Raw genomic sequence first — 19,966 nt, forward strand, 5'->3', positions numbered from 1 at the left:
AAGTAACAAGCATCAATTAGTCCATATATAATTATCTTTCATTAATTAAGTACAATTTCTGACCATCACTTATCATGTTTACATCAAGCAGTTTACCTGCATCTTCAGATACGATAAAAGAATTAGGAGAAAAATTTAGCTGCTTTGCTGCTGTTTCTATGAGCTCGCCAATAGTTCTTGGTACCCACAATATCACCCCATAGCGATCACTGTCCATTGGCTTCTGAGGGTGGAAAGGGAACACTGTGCATTTCTTAGTAGGCAGATTAGCTGTCATCATAAAGGAAAATTTTATTGGTATCGTGCACATAAGTCTAAAGAGTTCATCAATATTATTGAAACATGATACAAGGTAGTATCTGTCAAAGAAACATCAAGAATGAAAAGGAATGGCAACTACAAATTATATGTTGGTCCAGATAGTACAGAACAGTTAAAAGAACTATATCTGAAACATAAAATGGAGAAAGAACCACGACTGATATATAGGAGGGTATTCTAAGGTCATCAACATAAGCAAGCGGAAAAGGTCATATCAATTGTTATATTGTTAGGAAATTAAAAGGCTGAGCTATCAAGAAGACAAGGGAGGGGCCAACAGACCTTGCTTGGATTTGAGATGGGAGTGAGCTTATGCAGGAGGTACACACATGTTAAGTCTCCCTAGTCTATATTTTAGTCAGAATTATCTAGATATTAAGTGTATACAGTATATGAAATTGTAATGAAATTTTAAAACTTTCCATGCCTGTGATATCTTGAGAGCGATCAGTAAATTCACATAATTGAATAGATTTTGCTTCTTCCAGTAGCTCAATCAAGCGCTTGCTTCCAGACATTTTGCTTTCATCAAGTGGGGTATTTCCCCATCTGCAATAACAAAAGGACATGATCTTTTGTTAGTGTAAAAGAACTTCTTCTTCATCTTCTTTTTGTTGTTGTTAACTTGTTATTATTATCATTATTATACATAACTAGTTATCACAAAGGGAGTGTCTTACTCCAATACAAACCAAATTAGCCTACAAAATAAAAACCAATCTTTGATCAATTTTTAATCATTATTTTTAACTACAGAAATCACCAGTTTGTACATCACAAACCACTTCTTATATATGATATATCTCTAATATATTAATTTATACATACATGTATATATACAACGAATATGATCATCATCTTCACCCGTACTGCAATAATAGACCCCCTGCCACCATTATCAGCACCTTTTATGACTTGACACCATAACCTACAATCACTAATAGCTGCTGCAGATTGCCAACATAACTTACCACAACTAGCGACTCCTTACCACCATAACACACCTCCTCTCATTACTTACTACCGTCATGGAACTCCTACAACTACAATTGATCATCAATAATCGATCACCAATAGTTAACATAAGTAGATTTTCTTAATTATGAAAAATAAAAGTTGTTTATTTTACCGTATAAAACAGTGATTAATGTTGTATAAACTAGAGATTCCTGTAGTTGTAAACAGTGATCGCCGAATTGATTTTTAGTTTGTATTTGATCACTAGCCCAAAGATATATATAACCTGTACCCGCCATGGTTTGTGCAATATTTAAAATATCAATACACAGGCCTATTAAGAATATAACTGCAAATATGAACAAGGGATGAGAGTCTGAGAGTAATAGGCTGCACTTTAAATACTACAGTGGTAATATGATTTAAGATGACTCGGGCTTCATCTTGCTCATCTACTTAGTATCAGCTACACTATTTGGTACATACATTTACTTCCAGAGAAGGATATCTAGTCATATACTCCCATGTTATGTTAACCGGACTCTTCATTTTGTCTCGAGTACCCGTGTCGGACACTTGGACATGAGTACGGACACTCTGATACTTATTTTAAGCCAAAAACATGTAAAATTTTCAAATTATTGCCGAGTCCAACATGTATCCATGTTGGACACTTTTAGTCGAGTCCGGGTAACATAGCTCCCATGTTAGAATAACAATATGAAATTACAAATGCAACCAAAAGCATTCCTGAAACAAGGCATTAGGAAATACAACAATCTCATTGACCATCACACGTGCAAGGTGTGATATGTAACTGAACGAGTGATAACATGTTGTATCTTAATTCCATTACAAGTTCACAAATCTCAAATTAGAGTATTATCACTCATGACATGTTAAAGGTTATTTCCTATATATTAAAAACATTCGTGGGAATATCTGTGAAACTATTATAGGTTGTTCATCGATAAAGTATCTTACACACTCAAAAGTCAAATGGGTCTAAAGAAAGCAGCATTACAATGAAATCTTTGTAAACCTTCTAACGTATCTTCCCCTCATAATTAGGCTATGGTTACTTAATTAGCATGAATACACATGTTGCACAGGCTGAAAAAGATAGGAACTTTAATGAGAACAAACTTGAAAGATTGATATTAATCTCAATCATGAGAAGGAACTTTAATGAGAACAAACTTGAAAGATTGATATTAATCTCAATCATGAGAAAAGCCAATTTGTTTATACCTGTCCTTCAATAGAACAGAAGCCCCAGCTTCCAATAACAGTTTCGCAAGTAAATAAAACCCTTGTGAGGCAGCTACATGAAGCGGAGTTCGATGATCGTAGTCTTTAGAATTTGGATCAACACCACTGGATAGAGCCCTTTTGATAAAATCTATATCACCCCTTGCAACTGTTGTGCACAAGAAAGTACCAGCATCATCGACTTTCAGGACTGCTCCTTCTTTAATTAGCAAAGAAGCAACTTGACCATGACCACCCTTGATGGCTTCAAACAGAGGTGTATTCCCGAAATTATCTATGCAGTAAAAGAACACCACCTACATAGTTAATATAACGAGGCTTTAAAAAAATCACAAAAGAATCTACAAAGACTGTGAATATTCAAACTAGGATAGGTGATTACCTATAATGTTAATATCTACAGATTCTTGAATGAGAAAAATCGTGATATCTTCGTGTCCTCTTGATGCAGCAAGATGCTGTAAGCAAAATACTCTGTCAGATACAGTTGCTTCTTTCTGGTAAGATGCACATGTGCAAAGAAAGTAATCAAATCGTTTCAAGATATAAGTATCCTGCAGCTTGTATAGAACTAAACTTTTATTTTTTGTTTCTGAATATAAGTAAAGCTAATGCTTATATTTTTGATGGACTTGCTGAAAAAGTTCACCTTGGTAGTATTGCATGAACCAAAAGTTAAAGCTATCAAAAGTTGTTTTCACCAAGACACTGGTTAATTTCTGCCATCTATTTATCTTATATGTGGGCAAAAGTTCTATGGAGATACAACATGTTCCACAACAAAATATGTTGGGACTCCAATACTATTATAACTCCATAAATCTAACTCTACTGTACATTTATGCAATGCATGTAATTCTTTTGTTTCCTTCACGCTAGATCTAATACATTATGCGACGGTCAAACTGTAAAAGAAAGGTCTAGGTTGGATTAACATATATACCTAATAACCAAAGGAATCAATGATTAAACAAATGTAAATAATTCAAATTAATAGAATGTGACAGGAAGAATATCTGCTAAAAAATTTGATTCTCGAAACTAAAGGTATGCTCGGTAGGAATTTCCACCATATCTAATGTCGACAGTTTTAGCTTAGCTACATGCTTCAAACAGCATTAAAAAATGAGTCTTATGCATGATCTCTATGAAATAAAATAAAATTTCCGGGCAACATACACATATAGGATTAAATGACCATTACTTAGCTAATTCATACCAGCGGTGACCTTCCGCCATAATCTTTCTTATTAGGATCAGCTCCGGCCCGAATTAATCCTTTTAGCTGAAGCAAATCACCATGATAAGCAGCACTATTGACTTGTGTAGCAAGTTCTGCCTCTCGTTTTCCTATGTGAAAGGTAATATCAGACTCCAGTTGCTTCACATGTAGATTGACTCTCCCCTAAAAATTTATATTATCAGACAATGAACATGCATATAGTACTTGAAGTCAAAGATCTATACACATGTTCAATTCTTGAGAAGAGGTACACATCAATTTAAGATTTTCACCAGACATGCATGTTTACAGATATGGATGTGTGTTTGTTTATGCTGCTCAGGTGAAGTCAATCACTATGGTCACAAAGTATCTACCTCTCGTATGTTTGTGATGATTCTTTGCTCGTCATCCACATATATCTGAAGGATATTGGAAAAAATTTGTTTATCAAGCCGAAGAAGCCTACATAAGTCGCGAACTCTGATGGTATAAGGTTGGGGAATGTTGCAAAGAATTGAAACTACACCAAATAAGCTGCTAGGTTGAAGGAGAGCAACTTCTTCTTCTGCACCATTGTCACGTACAGTGACCTCCTCCTGCACCACAAGGGATTCTGTTAGGGAACCATTAAAATGCTAAAGTACGTACGTCGGCAGGAATATATTGTAGTATAAATAGTTCAATCATACAGCGTAAACAGAAGGTGTGGAACCTTCTTGATAATTCCTGCAAAATCTAGAGAATTGGTACCAGTCTTGAATCCTTATTTTTATTATAATTCTCCAAAGTATCTGAAAGTTAGCTAGGTTTATAACTTCATTAACTTGTTTATGACATAGCAGAAGCAATTTGGAATTCTGCAACAAGATCAACAGGTTATTAGAACTTGTCAAAACTCTTCAAAGTCAGTAAGAAACTGTTAGGATGTCTTTGGTATGGGTTGGGGGAGGCAATGACTCAGTATGATACAAAGCTTACAGTTGCAGTAATGTGGCAGGAGCTCGATTACTACTCCCTCCGTCCCAATGAATTGTATACAGTTTCCTTTTTGGGACGTCCCACCAATTGTATACATTCCAAAAGTAGTAAACTTTTATAATATAAAATATCATTACACTAACTACTTTCTTCCACTATCTTCATTCTATAATAATATAAACACTATTACACCCACTACTTTCCTCCACTATCTCAAATCTATTATTAAATATAAATGGGTCCCACCACTATACCCACTTTTCATCCAACTTTACTCATCTCTTACACAATTTCTTGGTCTCCGTGTCCCAACCATTTGTATACAAATGGCTGGGACGGAGGGAGTACAAATTATTTGAATTTCAACTGCACCAAAATTCCCCCCGGACAAAGAATAGAAACAAAATACAGAGAAATGTCAACCACATCCATTCCATCTAAACGAATTTGACATAATTCTATTTAGACTTATCATGGAGAAGGCACCATTTACTCCAGCATACGGTTACGTTCAGCTTGAGGAGATTCGTCTTCAGAGTAGCACACATGTGATTCACTTCAGCATACGGTGCATTCAGATTGAGTCGATTCGTCTTCAGAGTAGCACACATGTGATGCTTTCTTCTTGCCTCACTCTCTTAAACTTGGTTGAGGAGACTCATCTTCAGAGTAGCACATGTGATACTTTTTAGTTGCTTCACTCTCTTAAAATTGGTCGAGGCCAAGGCCATTGTCATGATAATTCTTCATCAGGTGAGAAGCTCAGAAAATTGGAGACCTTTTTCTTCTTCTTCTTCTTCTTCTTTTTTTTGGTGGTGGTGGTTTGGGGGGGGGGGGGGGGGGGGGGGGGGGGGCGCTCAGGGCAAGGCTCCTGTTTCTAGTTTTTTTTCAATTTGCCCATTTTATATGGAACCCTACACTGTTAAGTAACGCCTTCTCCTTCCCATTGCGCTTTTAATCAGAGCTTAATAATTGCAATTCGTGGTAGTCTTTCACTCTTGAAAACTAATTCTTCCAGTCTCAACTAGCTCTACATGTGTCTTCTAGGCCTGTATTTAATTCTCTGTATCAGTGACATGTGCGCTTAAGCCACGATCTTTGGTGTTTTACTGCATCACCTGCCTAATTACAAAGGGTTTATTAGTGAACTTTATTGATTGGCTGGCCAAACAGATGATTAGTCTTTCACCTAATAACTTAAGTTTGACTCATTATTATCTTAACGTCTATTCAGGAATATATCTCTATCTAACTCTGTATCAACATCATCAACTGGAATGAAAGAGGCACAGATTCTTTGCCCTCTTACCTTCACTTATTCCATGTTCCCTCAGCAGGGAGGAGTCTGTAGAAGAAACTGCTCAAACTGCAACATGTACTGCTTGCATGTCTTTTATTTACAAAAACCAGTATCTTATAATCTAGGAAATGAATTTACTGACATATTCACCTACTTATCGGGATTGTACTAGATGGACGATGGTAATAGTATACGGAGGAACCTGTTATAGTCTATTAAAATACAAAATACCATGCACCAATAACTAATTTCTGATAATGTCAATTTTAGTATAATAAAGAAGGGGATACTTATTAAAATTTGTAATAAACAAAGACATACCAGAACACCATGACAGACTATATAGATATGATCAACTGCATCCCCCTGTTCCATTATCAACTCTCCAGGAAAAAAAAACTCCTCGCAAACTCTATTTACCTGCAAGAAAAAGATAATATTTAAAGCATTTGTACCAGAATCATTAATATCAAGCCCTAGAAAATTGTCCTTCCAGTCAGAGAAACATGCATAGCCAGTTTAAGTCATGAACTCAAGTTCAGAGGTGTCAAATAACACCACACACTTTCTACTTCTTGCTTAATCACTTTTTGCTTGTGAGGAAGTAAGGGCTGGGCAACGAGGCTATGATGATGATGAGGATAAAACTCTAGACCTTTCTGCAGGGACGAAGCCAACAAACATTTATAAGGGGGGCCAAAAAATTTCAAAAATCTCTTAAAAATTAAATATTATGGTTATTAAGAAGATGACAAGTTATAGTTTAAACAAGTAAAAATATTACCTAAATAATGAAAATTGAACTGAGGATGAGTAGATCAATATTAATATCAATATTAATTAAAAAACTGATAATGTATACAAAAATGAAGAACTGAGGTATAAGTTTCTGGAATAAGAAAGATCTTCCTCGGATGTTCTTTTTTTTTTTTTTTAAAAACCATATTAACGTTTACCTTTATCACATAGGAAATTTCATGATCTTTTTTCTTTAAAATAGTATAATTGTATATATGCATGTTTTTTTTTTTAAATTTGGTCTAATATATAAACTAGAGAAATCTAAGAATTAAAACTTTATTTTACAGTGTTAAATATTTTTTAGGGGTGAACAAACATAATTTTTTAGGGGGGCCAAATATTTATATTTACATAAATATATAGTTAAAATACAATTTTTTTCACAATTATATAACACATAATGCATGAGCTGTGTTGAGTAATTATGACAATTATTTAGGTTAATGAACTTATCTATTTGACTATTTAGTGTAATTTAAATAGACATCGCAATTTTGTACACAACAAAAATTTAGTGTTTGTGCTTTCATTTTAGGTACATGACACGCAAAATACCCTCACACTTTGTTCTGCCTTTTGCTAGTAAACAGCATCCATAATAATAAAGACTTTACTTAAAGTCTTAAACAAATAATTAATTAATTAATTAGACTATTTGCACAATCATACTACCTTTCTTCTAAGTCTTCCATCTTTTTCTAAATTTTACTATTTTACATAATGTATATAGCAACTCCCTAGAACATGACATATATAATTTTTTGAGTGGACCAAACTAAAAAAATAAATTAAAACCTCTAAACAAAAATACTGAAAAAGTACAAGAATTTAAATAAATAAAAAAAAGCTAAGTTTTTTTTATCATGGAGCCGTTTTCTTATTTTCAAATTTATAAACTAAATAAGATACATAAATCATTTTTATACCGACATTTGTAAATGTTTCTTGACCAAAGTAAAAAAATAAAATAACAAAATTAAAACCTCATAGTGACAACTTAAAATTAAAAGTACACGAATTACAATTAAACAAAAAAACAAATTTTTTATCATAAAGGTGATCTAAATATTCCAAACTGATAAAATAAATAACATACATAAAATCATTTTGCATCGTTACATAAAATAATTAACTTAAAAAGTTATGATTCAATATATGTAATATTAATTTTCATAAATATTATTATGAAACAGTACAAGGCTAATTAATAAATTCTATTACGACATTAATAGGATAAATTATATTTTTAATAGATAATAAAATATCAAAAACAATTTTATCTCAATCCGTGCTTCGCATGGATTATAATCTAGTATATGTTATATATAAAGAAGACAAAATAAGAATACCCAATTATATCCCTAACATAAGAATCATTCTTAATGTATTCACATGAATAAGAGATCCAATCATTTCAATAAAAACTCCATAAGTTACATTGCTTTGGATTTTTTTCAATTTGTGGCCTTTGAGCGAGCAACTTTATGGAAGAAAAAAGGAAGTTTAACTTTTAGTCAATCCAACAACTAGACATGAATGTCCTGATAAGAGAATAATGAAGTATATGTTCACATACGAAGTAGCAAGTTGGAATTATTGTGTCTCAACTGGAGAAAATAAGATACCCAAAAATCACTTACAATTTGACTAATGAACTCTGCGGAGCATTCCTTGAAAAGAACAACCTTTTCAACATATGGCTTATACAAGTTTTGGGAGATCTGCACAGAGGAATGAACTCGCTAAAATACTTTTGAATAAAGTGTGGAACAATATGATATGGAACATCAGATAAGTGTGTAAATTATTAGACACACACAGACATACATGAAGACACTTGAAGAACAGAAATTATCAACCAGTAGCCGGAGCATATTCTAGCCCAAAAAATATTTCGGAAAAGAAATATTAATAAGAAGTAGGGTTGATCAGCAGCCAAGAAAAAGCTCACGCCCAATAAGGTGCACTCAACTAGGGCTTCATGCTTATTAAATAACTCAAGGGTCAAGCACAAAATTTTTGCCCAATAAGCAGCTCGAATTGAGTTGAGCTTAATAGTTGTTGCTCAAATTTGTAGTAGAAGATCCCGAATCACATTGGGATAAGAGGTTTACAAATTTTATGAAGAATGGACGTACAAATATAAAGGAAAGCTTGGTTGTATAACACATTGTTCAGATCACTTAGCATAAAAAATTAAATTACTTCTCGATCTCAAATTTATGAATACAGATACAGAACAGCAATTTTGAGGGAAAAAATGAAGCAAATACGAAGCTGAACAGATTTGATTGTTCTACCTTGGCACGAATAGAGATAGGAAGATCCCGGAGAACAGCAGAATCAGTGTAACTGCATTCATACTGTAGCCTCAAGTGATCTTTGATAAGTCTACGTATGTCCTTCCCAAGTCTATTTCTGCTTAAATATTTGAAAATATCTGACATTTTATCCCTATATCTCTCTGTTTTCGATCCTTTTACAATTAAAGCAGTGATGTTACCAATCAAGTAGGCACCAAGAACCATATCAAGAGATACATATATCATTACGAATATCATTTCTCTGGGATTCACTGCATGTATGTCTCCATAACCTTCAGCAATAATCAACTTTGTATTAGCACAAAAAAAAAAGCTGCAAAAGTCCAGGACTAAACTATACCTGGAGGGTAAACACTTAATACACTTGTTAAGGAACATATAGTATTTGTTAAATTTGCTCATTACATGACATATAGTAAAATGATTTTAGATATTTGTTTTTGAAAATCTGATCAAATTATAGAAAAAGAAGTCAATAAAATCATGTGAAAGATTAAGGGAGTCATTTGTAAAAGGAAAAAAAATCAGTTATATAATCAGAAGAACCAATTTTATAAGCTTGGAAATGCGTGAAAAAAACTTGAAAAAAAAGAGGACGTTTATTATGGGAGGGAGGGAGGGAGGGAGTAATTTTTAAGGCTGAAAAGAAATTACCAACAGTTGCCATAGTAATAATGGAAAAATATAGAGATGTTAAATAACGCTTCCATAGATTAATCTCTCTGAAGTTTGAATAACTGTGGTCTCCTAGTTGTAGACTGCCAATCCATGTATAGCCTTCTTTGTCAGCTGGCATAGAGGTCGCCAAATAGTAGAATATGCATGCTGCTGTATGAGTACAATATATCTCAACGATAAGAAGCTTTAAAATCCTGCAAAAGAGATAATTGATCCTTATGTCCTTCTCCAACTTGTGCAGGAAAGCAAGAACTTTTCGCGTCCGACTTAATCTAATCCAAAGGAGAAATCTCACTTCTTCGCTACTTCCAGATGCCTGATTAATACAAAAGAGACACAAATCCAAATGATAGTGATTCAAACTGATAAAGCCAATCAATACTGCAGAGGATTGAACCATATATATAATAGTTATTCTCATAGTTGTCTACATCTAGACTTGAGCGGATTGTTTACTCTACAGATGAAAGAAATTCCTATGTAACTACTGCTATATAATAGATCAGTATACCCTATATAACATGAGATATTTAGCGGCTAAAAAACAAAATATCTATATCTTAGTGTTTAATTATCATGCTTAGCAAAAAAAAAGAAAAAAATCACATTCAGCTAAAAATATGTTCAAGGTTCGGTACTTGGAAACTACATGATATCAAGTTTTTAGTGCCTGTTTATAACCGTCAAAGATCTGATACTTGTCAACTAAAAAAAAATGTAGTGTTGTTAATTAATGCATAAGAGTAATCTCAAAACTAAATATTATTCACCAATTGTTAGTTATATTATCATTTCTTAATCTCGGTTAATGAAGTGCCTTATAATTAACTATTATACTCACTTATAACGAAGAAATATTAAAAGAAAGGAACAAGCTATATCTGTTTACCAATTTCTAACAAGATAAAGATGCTTAGCAAGAAGCAGCTGTAATATCATAATCAGGAAGGAACCCTAGTCTTTTTTCATAATCTTAAAGCCTTACAATAAACGACATGATATACCTTATAAAGAATATCCCAGGGTAAGCACCCAAGAAAATCTACAATGAAATGAGACTTTAAGTACCTAGAAAGTAAACATACAAGGTATATGAGTAATATCATTGATTAGTACAACATGTTTAATATGTACTTGGAACAAAATAGAGGATAGGAGGAAACTAACCGTAGAGCAATTGCAGAACGGTTATATATCATTTTGTATGTCACACTATCTCTGTAAGCGACAAAGAATTGTAAAACCATGTCACACACAAATGCTACTTGCCCGACAACATCCAGTAAGAAAAGGTTTTGCGGTAATCCTCTGAAGAACCCAAATTCAAAGGGTGTGAAGAATGATGAGTATATTGCATACAATACTATAAATTTTTCCCAAACACGATACCACCTGCACATAGAAGATAGAACATTAAATGATCCGGGTGCTAAAATACAGATTAAAAAAGCATGCAAAAAAAAAAATTTGTAGACAAGTTCTGGTGTAAACTATTTAATTTGGAAGTGAACTTTTCCAAATCACCAAGAACATACATGGTTATATTGAACTAATAGCATTCTTCAAATCTATCATATCTAGGATAATCAATTAATTATATAATGTGTGTGTGTTAAAAGACACTCTTAAATCATAGATGGGGGACCTATAATTGAGACGCTTCAGTATAATTCCTAGTTGCACTTATCATTCAAACTATTTTGGTCAAACAATTAGGGACTATCTTACTTAACGAAGATATTAGTGTACTCTGTTCAATGTACTATCTAGTCCTGAGTGTAATTATAAACTTTTTTCTATCACTAAAATAACACAGTAGTCTTCTTGTGTTATGATTTGTTTTACTCATCATTGCCTGCTTCAGGACCAGAGGCAGGTGGAAACATCGACCTGGTGATTAGAAAGGAGGCCCCTACTACTTTTAAAGAGGTGGAAACACTAAATTCCATATTTTTTCCCTCTATTACCCTAAATCCTCATCAAAGGATATATTACAAGTTGTCAAAACCTGATAACAATTCCAATTCTCTTAGCATGCATGTCTTAGTTAATAATATCACATAACTATATTTTCACCTTCACAAAGTTCCTCTAAAACAGATTCTTATTTATTTTTTTGGAATGGTTATTTTAAGACAATACTTTCACTCACTTACCGGCTCACACTGTACATCACCTACCCATACATTAACACCTGATCATACTAGACACGCCAATGAGTTCTTGTTCTTCATCTCATGTCCCTTTCTACCTTCTCAAAGAAACATCATCCTTCACGTTCAGATTCCTGTGTTAATGAATATATTAATGAAATGTTTGTGTAAATGTCTTTTAATATGTTGCAAGTCAGTGTTTCAGGAACAAGACTAGGCTAGTTGTTAAGATTATTATCTCAGCTTATTCAAAGTAAAAATATTTTTCTCACGAGCCACTAAAAACTGTGTTCCTTCATACTTTTGTAACAAATCCAAGTACAAAATTGACTATTATCCATCAAAGTATAAGTTAGATTCCACTTGTCTGACTTAATGACTTTGATAAACCAATTCCAACTTAGTCTCTGAATCTGCTCATTGTTATTAAGCTACTTAAGATCCAAAAGCAAGGGAATCATCAACTTAGTGTTAAGTAACTCTTAAGAGGGCTTCTATGTATATCGTTCTAACAATACTCCCCGCACCCCCCAAAAACCAATAAAACTCACATCCACTGCTCTCATACCGTATTAAGTTACTACTTACTTTACTAGCTCTCTGTTTTATGTCTACACATTTACGAAATGTTAATATCGAGCAATAAGAATCCACTACAAATAAGATACCACTTCCGCATATTTGTGATCAGATAAAGAAAATAACAATTTGTTACACAGCACAAAGTCCACATCATGTTAGAACTGTTAAAATGTTTGTCATTATCAATTAGATCATATACGGAGCGCGCATTGGCAAATTGATGTACATAACTTTTTCGGACCTAATGTTGCCTCTCCTATTCATTTGCCTACTGAACTTATGGATATAATCGGTCTGGTCATATTATGCGACTTTAAAATTAATTCAAAACAATGTGATTCAGAGGAGTAAGAAACTACTTGTTATTCGGATGAACGGAGCAATCCTGAGAGAAATCGAACAAGCGCGTAAAGAAAGAATCATTGCCATGGCTTCTTCTCCGATTAATCGATGAACCGAGTTGCAAGTCTTGAGAGAGTCCACTCATATATCGATTATGACGAGCTGATCGTATTTCGTCTCTCAATTCTTGAATCTCGAACTCATTATCTTCTTCTTCTTCACGCAGTCTCCTTTCGGATAAACTTCTTTCATTCATCGTTCCAGCACGAGAATCGATGCTACATTGATCCCATCATCTCATGTGATTGTATGATTTGTGTAAAATTTGGCAGAGAATTGAAGTGAGTAAGCGGTAATGAAGCGCATTTGTGTAAGAACAAGGACGTGTGTAGTTTATTCCGTGTATATAGGACACCAGGACCGGCTGGGAATTCAAATCGCTTGGGTCGTGTGTTATGTCTGGGATCATGCTACATGAATTTATATTTGAGTAAATCTTCGCGTACATCCTTATACACTACTAACTCACGACCTAAAATTTAGGAACAGATTAGAACACACGTCTCCAGTTTTGCTTTCATTTTTGTGTTATCTATTCAATCTATAAAAGTATAACTCATATCAAAAACTTATGTATATACATTATTTCTTTATTAATGTAATTTTTTATAATTTTAAATCTTATTTTTTTTGTTATAAGACACTTAATCATATTTTCTATATTTCTATGAAAAAATAATATAATATATGAATATGTGTTAACAACATTTCTCAAATCAATATATCTATAAAATATATAATTTTTAGTGGACATAGTTATGTTCAAAAATAATTATACGAAAATTTAATATAATTTTATATCACATTGTATTCATTCTTTTGAATGAATAAAAATAAATTTTATTTCAAATTATGCTAAAAATATTTATTTTGAAATAATTTTTTTTCAAAATATAATCATAATAAACATCATATTTACATAATAAAAATAAAATGCACGACAAAGTAAATAAATTAGTTTTTTAATAAATAAATGAATGATATAGTATCTAATATTTTATCACCCATCTAAACAAATTTCATAATATAAGTTATTTTATAAATATATCAGGCTCATTAAATTATAAAACAGTTATATAATTGAAGTTAAATATGTGATCATAAGGTAAATAAATAAACAGAAAAAAAGATTTAGCTAGGTTAAAGTTTTTATTAGTGTATTTTTAATCTACAGTTGACTTGAAGTGATAAAAAAATCCCAAAGACGTAGAGGTGGGTAGAAGTTAAAACTGTTACTAAATTATAGGTAGTGAATTAGTAGTGTATAAGGATGTACGCGAAGATTTATTGTTTATATTTTGTTCTCGAAACGAGTACTAATATATAATAATGACGTGTATAAGTATTATTAATCGAAGGAAAAATATATTTTTTTGTAAAAAACAAACATTTGCTGTCCTAATGAAAAAATATGGTATTGAACGATCGATTATCAAGGACACTCTATTCCTAATATTATGATGAAAATTTTAGGGTTACTGTATTGTGAGATAGCTGCAACGTTTGTATATTAGGATCCGAACCAAAAAACATTAGTTATAAGAAATGTTTAACTAATAAAATGATTTTGCTAGAAGAATTTTAATTGATTATTTAATCACTTGATGATTTTATTATTTACAATAAAATTTTAAGTTTTATTTGATATTTACATGTCAAATATGTAATCTTCAATATTACGAAAATTTATATAAAATATTTTACTCACTAGGTCAGGTCTTGGTCTTTTTATGTTGTTAGGATTTGAGTTTGATTATTCATCACACATAGATTATTTTAATTTTTTTTTCCCTTTTGAATTATAAGTTAAGGAACTACAAGTATATATACAAACCAATAGCTATCACAATGCAATTCTTCGAGAAAATTGCAGTTCTTTAAATTGTGATGCCTCTTTGAAAGAAGAGTAAAATGCATATGGTGGCGCCGTTGAGAGCTGAATGGTGGTGTCGTGGTTAATGGAGACGGTGAAGGCAAAGTGGTGGCCACTTTATTAAGTGTTGTCAAACAAAATGACTCCAAAACCGTATCACCGTATGCAACAGATCTAAATATTCCAGATTATAACTGGGATGCATATATTGGCTACTTTAGGACCTCATGAAAGCATTTCAATTAAAAAAAAATCTGCTGCCAAGACTGATTTTTTACATCACAATTCACGCATATACTTTCTGCCGTTTCTGGGGATGCATGAACTTTGATTTTTGATGCAGAAGATATGTTATAGGAGCACTTGCAGCAGAAAGTTAACCAGACTAGCTGGTTGAGTACAATGATGAGGAACACGAATTATAAAATCATTTACCTGAGGATTACATAATATTATAAGAAACATTACAGTTCTGATTTGTTCCATGTTATCTTATATTTCACCCAATTTACCCGAATTTTAAATATTATTCCTAATTGGCAATTGCACGTCCGAACATTCGCACTAATTTAGACTTTCAGGCACTGTGTTTATTGACAATGATATTACTCTGTCTAATGCACTATTGGTCCTAATTGCAAGTATGATATTCTTTCTATCACTAAGCTAGCATTTAGTCGGCTTGTGTTATCATTCGCTTTCCTTATCATTGCTTGTTTCAGGACCAGTGCCAGGTGAAAACCCCAGGCTTGATCCGCTAATAAAAGGGTGGGCTCCTACTGCCTGCTAACCAGGTGCAACACTGAATTCCAAGGGGGCTTGTGTTGTGTTTTAAAATTCATCCCAAATTCGCCTTTCCCAGAGGCGATACTGTGTATAGCTAGAATGTACTTAAAAATGATTAGCAGGCAGTATTTATAGACTTTGCGTTATTTATGGTACACAATTGTATACTTGTATTTATTATCAAAGTGCCTCACAATTGTTGATATGGAAGAAATGATACAGGGGCACTTGCAGCAGAGGATTACAAAGACGAGCTAGTTGAGTACTATGATGATGAACACTAGATTCGGAACTCTTTTTACCAGAGGATTACATAAGCAGAATTACAATTGTGAATTGTTCTATTTTATCTTCAAATATTCATGCTATCTTAGACTTTAGGCAAGTGATTAAGGAATGTGTTTCTCGACAATGATATAGTAGTTTAATGCACTATTAGTTCTAATTGAAGTATAATTTTCATTCTACCCCTAAGCTAGGGCATGTTGAGTGGGTTTCAACCCAGGTCCCCCATCGTAAAGATAAAGAAGATTCATATAAGTCGACCATTATCATAAGTTTAATTCTGCTCACCAGAAACAACCAAATTCCGTTAAGCTACTTATGAATAAGCATTAGCTAATAATACATGGTCCCATTACGTTCAGGTAACGAGGCTGCAAGCTGTAAATGAGCGTACAAAAACTCAAAGTATTCGGCTAATAAACAGGTCGAGACGTATAGTCGTAGCTAAGAGTTACACACAAGTTTAGAGAATTGACTACCATGACACTTTAAACCAGCTGTTAAGATGGTAACTGTGACAAGCCTCTTAGCAATAACAGCAGCCAAGGATTGGACACAACAATGTTTTTCTTTAGAAGAAGGCTTGAATAAGAGGTCTACATGCTGTTACCTCTTGGCTACACCATAACAACTGATTAAACTAATCATTTGAGCAAGCTGCATAGATTTCTATGTTGTCAATTATGGACCCGGACATAGATTTGTCTTATAAGTTCATCTCTTGTTTGTTTTAGGAGTATTTGCTTGACTATTGTCTTTCAACTTTTCTTCTGGGACCAAATACATTGTCGTGGTCGTCTGTGTAGTTCGCGTCCATATCTGTGGTAAGGAGACAGCTCATATTGGATCTCAACAAAAAATCTTCTAGACTATTAATCTTGTTCTACGAACTCTTAAGATGAGGGCTAATATGTATATCATTTTGAGCGCGATTTGATAGCCCAAGTGGTGGGTTTATCCTCTGTTGTCCCCGGATATCCGAGTTGGACTCTTACTCACCTCAAAAAGTATTAAAACAGATACGCCTTTAAGGCGCATAAGCCTAAATTGTCCGAAAAAGAATATGTATACCATTTGGTATGACAGTTACAGACCCAGCTACAGAAGATGAACTCTTTCACTGCAACTCCACTGGCAGTTAGCTATGTTGCTAGAAATTATGAAACTGACTCTGCAGTTTAAATCTGCTTAATTATATTTAAATCAATGCTTACAACTCTGCTGTTGGCTTATTAGTTTGGCCTTAATCATAAGTGGTGGGACTAATTTGATTCCTTCAATACATGACAAATCTATAATTAACTATGCATATTATGCTCCACTAATCCCCATCTTATCTATAGATGAAATTATCGTAAATTCTGATATAACAACATGATAAAGTATGAGCTCTTTTTCTGACATGAAATCAAAATTACAGATGAGACCAAAGTGGTATTAATTAATTTGTGTAGTTAATAATTAAGATGTTTCTCTTTAGTGCAACATCAAACATAAGAGGAACGTGAGATGATGCATCCTTTGTTGCATGCATTGCACATATATATATACAACACAGCTCGTGATCACCCTTACTCTTTTGTAAATCTGTTTGATCTCATAACCCGTGACTTGAAAATTCACCTGAACTGCAATCAACTTTTTAGTCCCTCCTTAATTATCCTGTCTCTGTTTTATCATGAGACTCGTTTCAACCTGCCCTCTCATATTTCCGCGGATATCTGGATTCGACCCACACTCGACCCGAAAAGTGTTTGAACAAATGCTGGATTTTTGCTGTCTGATTCAATTATCGGTAAACTGTTGATTGACATATGGAGAAGCGTGTATGAGTACTTGATAAAACTGAGTTGGCTACCAAAGAATGTTGAATTAGACAACAGTGGATTTAACTGTTAACCTATCAAGCCTGGATACACGATTCTTGACCCTCTTGCTAGATTTGGTATTTTCAGACGAGTACGCAAGCATTAAATGTTTTTTCGAGGAATCCGCAAATTGTTTACTACTTCATTTCTAGAATAAAGACGGAGCAACATAGATAACCTTATCAAGATTTTCTCCCGCGGTTTCTTCTTTTTGCCAAGCAAACTTTTTACAAAGCCTCTTGTTCCGCTCAGCCTCATTACAATAAAATTTAGCATCAACTTTATAACAGATATGGTTTCTCGTCTTTTCAAATGTCCAATTAAACAGATAAGATTCTGCCACAGATAAATAAAAATTAATTTCACAAATTAATTCAACTAAAAATTAAGATTTTCAATTCTTTTTTTATTGAAAAATAACTGTTCACATCGAAACACGATATTCAGGGGAAATGACTTCTCTCGTTTAAAATTTATCATCAAACCTGCAAACATGTAATAATAATTATATATAAGGATAACTGAGGGCAAAAAACATTCGTATAAGAGTTACTCCCTCCGTCCTCTTTTACATGTTCATTTTGCTTTTCGAGAAGTCAAATTGACTAATTTTTGACTAAACATTACAAATTATCTACTCATTATTTGTAAAATCTGAAAGTTGCATATTAAAATAGATTAAATATATTTTCTAATAATATAATTTTTATTATTTTTCTCAATTATCTGATACGTGTAAAGTTCAGTCAAAATATAGTTAATTTGACTAGTCAAAATGGACATGTAAAAGGAGAAGAAGGGAGTACAAAATTAAAACATAACTATAATTCCTGTCTTTTTCAAGAGTTATATTAGTCACGAAAAAACGAAAACAAAGAAAATAGTCTAACGAAAGATATCAATTATTAAAACAAGGGCTACCCACATGAAAATGCTACCAACAAAAACAAAAACTCTGTAATTGGACCATGCTACAGTTTGGTTTTTGTCTCCTTTATTTTTTCTATTTTCCCTTCCATATAAGCACAATGATTTACAAGTATTTACTATTTAGTGCCATATTATGTGTATCAACATTTTTAAAGTTGAAAAAACAATTGAACTATTCAATGATTTGATACAGGCGCACCAGGGACCCGGTGAGTCAAGATTGGTCCACACGTTCAGTGAGTACAAATCAATTGCTAGTTAATTCATTATTAATTAGATGTGCTCTTTATAGATTAGACTAGATTGAAAGATTTGATTTATATTAAAAATTGTGATTATAACGATAATAGAGCTTAATGTGATTTTATATGGTCCCCGGCTACTCACTTCACTATTAGCACGTAGACTAATGATGATTTTCTTGGGAGGTTATGCATGGACAGAGTCAATTAACTAGGTTTAAAGGGAGATTATACAAATACTTTTCTCTTTTTTATTCGTTATTTCAATCGTAGAGAACTTCTATTAGCTTTTTAACTAAATACGCGTACCCTTTAATTATGTCTTTTCGGTGAAAAAGACTTGCTTAACAATTATATATGCCGATCAGACTGTAATACTGTTTGCGTAGAGCGAAATATACACAAACTCGGTGACTGTCACTTCATAATTTACTTTAAATAAATTTGTAGGCTGTGCACCTTTTCAAAATGTGTTTGTTAGATGAAGAATGATAAGAGAACTTTAAATAAAAAAATAGAATGGATGAAAGAACTTTTTGTTACTTATAAATGAAAAACTAGTTACAAGCTAAAATAATTTTTAATTTATGTGTTTTGATAATTTTTTACTCCCTCCGTCCCTATTTATTTGTCCATTTTGGAAGTAAAAATTTGTCCCTATTTATCTGTCCATTTATACTTTCAAAACTAATTTATTGATAGTTTTTCAAATATATCTCCATAATTTCAATTTTCAAGGCTTGACTTATTTAAAACTTGGTTGAATTCATGTTTTCAAGACATAAAGTAGGGATATTCCACCATTTTCAAGACATTAATTAGAGGTATTTAATGAAAAAGTTTATACAATCAAGTATTCCTTGGTATGTGTTTTTTTTTCCAAAATGGACAGATAAAAAGGGACGGAGGGAGTATATTCACAATTTATCAGATATAAAAATTATTAATTTTATAATAAAATATGATCTTATCTTTTTAAAGTGTTCTTT

At 32.8% G+C, this 19,966-nt stretch overlaps 1 protein-coding gene across 4 annotated transcripts; it reads right to left on the reverse strand.

Annotated features, from left to right (window-relative positions):
- Positions 1–16: 16 nt before the first annotated feature.
- Positions 17–13,430, reverse strand: LOC108226244 (potassium channel SKOR). Of its 4 annotated transcripts, none has more exons than XM_017401218.2 (13): positions 12,951–13,426; positions 11,024–11,248; positions 10,861–10,924; positions 9,833–10,172; positions 9,155–9,450; positions 8,495–8,575; positions 6,375–6,473; positions 4,150–4,371; positions 3,770–3,955; positions 2,933–3,008; positions 2,530–2,824; positions 749–870; positions 17–270 (listed from the first exon to the last, which is right to left on the reverse strand). In XM_017401218.2, exons 1-13 carry the CDS (start codon positions 13,187–13,189, stop codon positions 32–34), a joined length of 2,484 nt encoding a protein of 827 aa, XP_017256707.1. In that variant the 5' UTR covers positions 13,190–13,426; the 3' UTR covers positions 17–31. The 4 variants fall into 4 exon arrangements, with proteins under 4 accessions (XP_017256707.1, XP_063941707.1, XP_063941708.1 ...); XM_064085637.1 differs by lacking the exon at positions 12,951–13,426 and adding an exon at positions 12,013–12,811; XM_064085638.1 differs by lacking the exons at positions 17–270; positions 749–870 and adding an exon at positions 935–2,391 and having other exon boundaries at positions 12,951–13,430.
- Between the last annotated feature and the right edge of the window lie 6,536 nt (positions 13,431–19,966).

Source organism: Daucus carota, chromosome 1 (assembly GCF_001625215.2).
Source record: "Daucus carota subsp. sativus chromosome 1, DH1 v3.0, whole genome shotgun sequence".
In the NCBI taxonomy this organism is placed as follows: Eukaryota; Viridiplantae; Streptophyta; class Magnoliopsida; order Apiales; family Apiaceae; genus Daucus; species Daucus carota.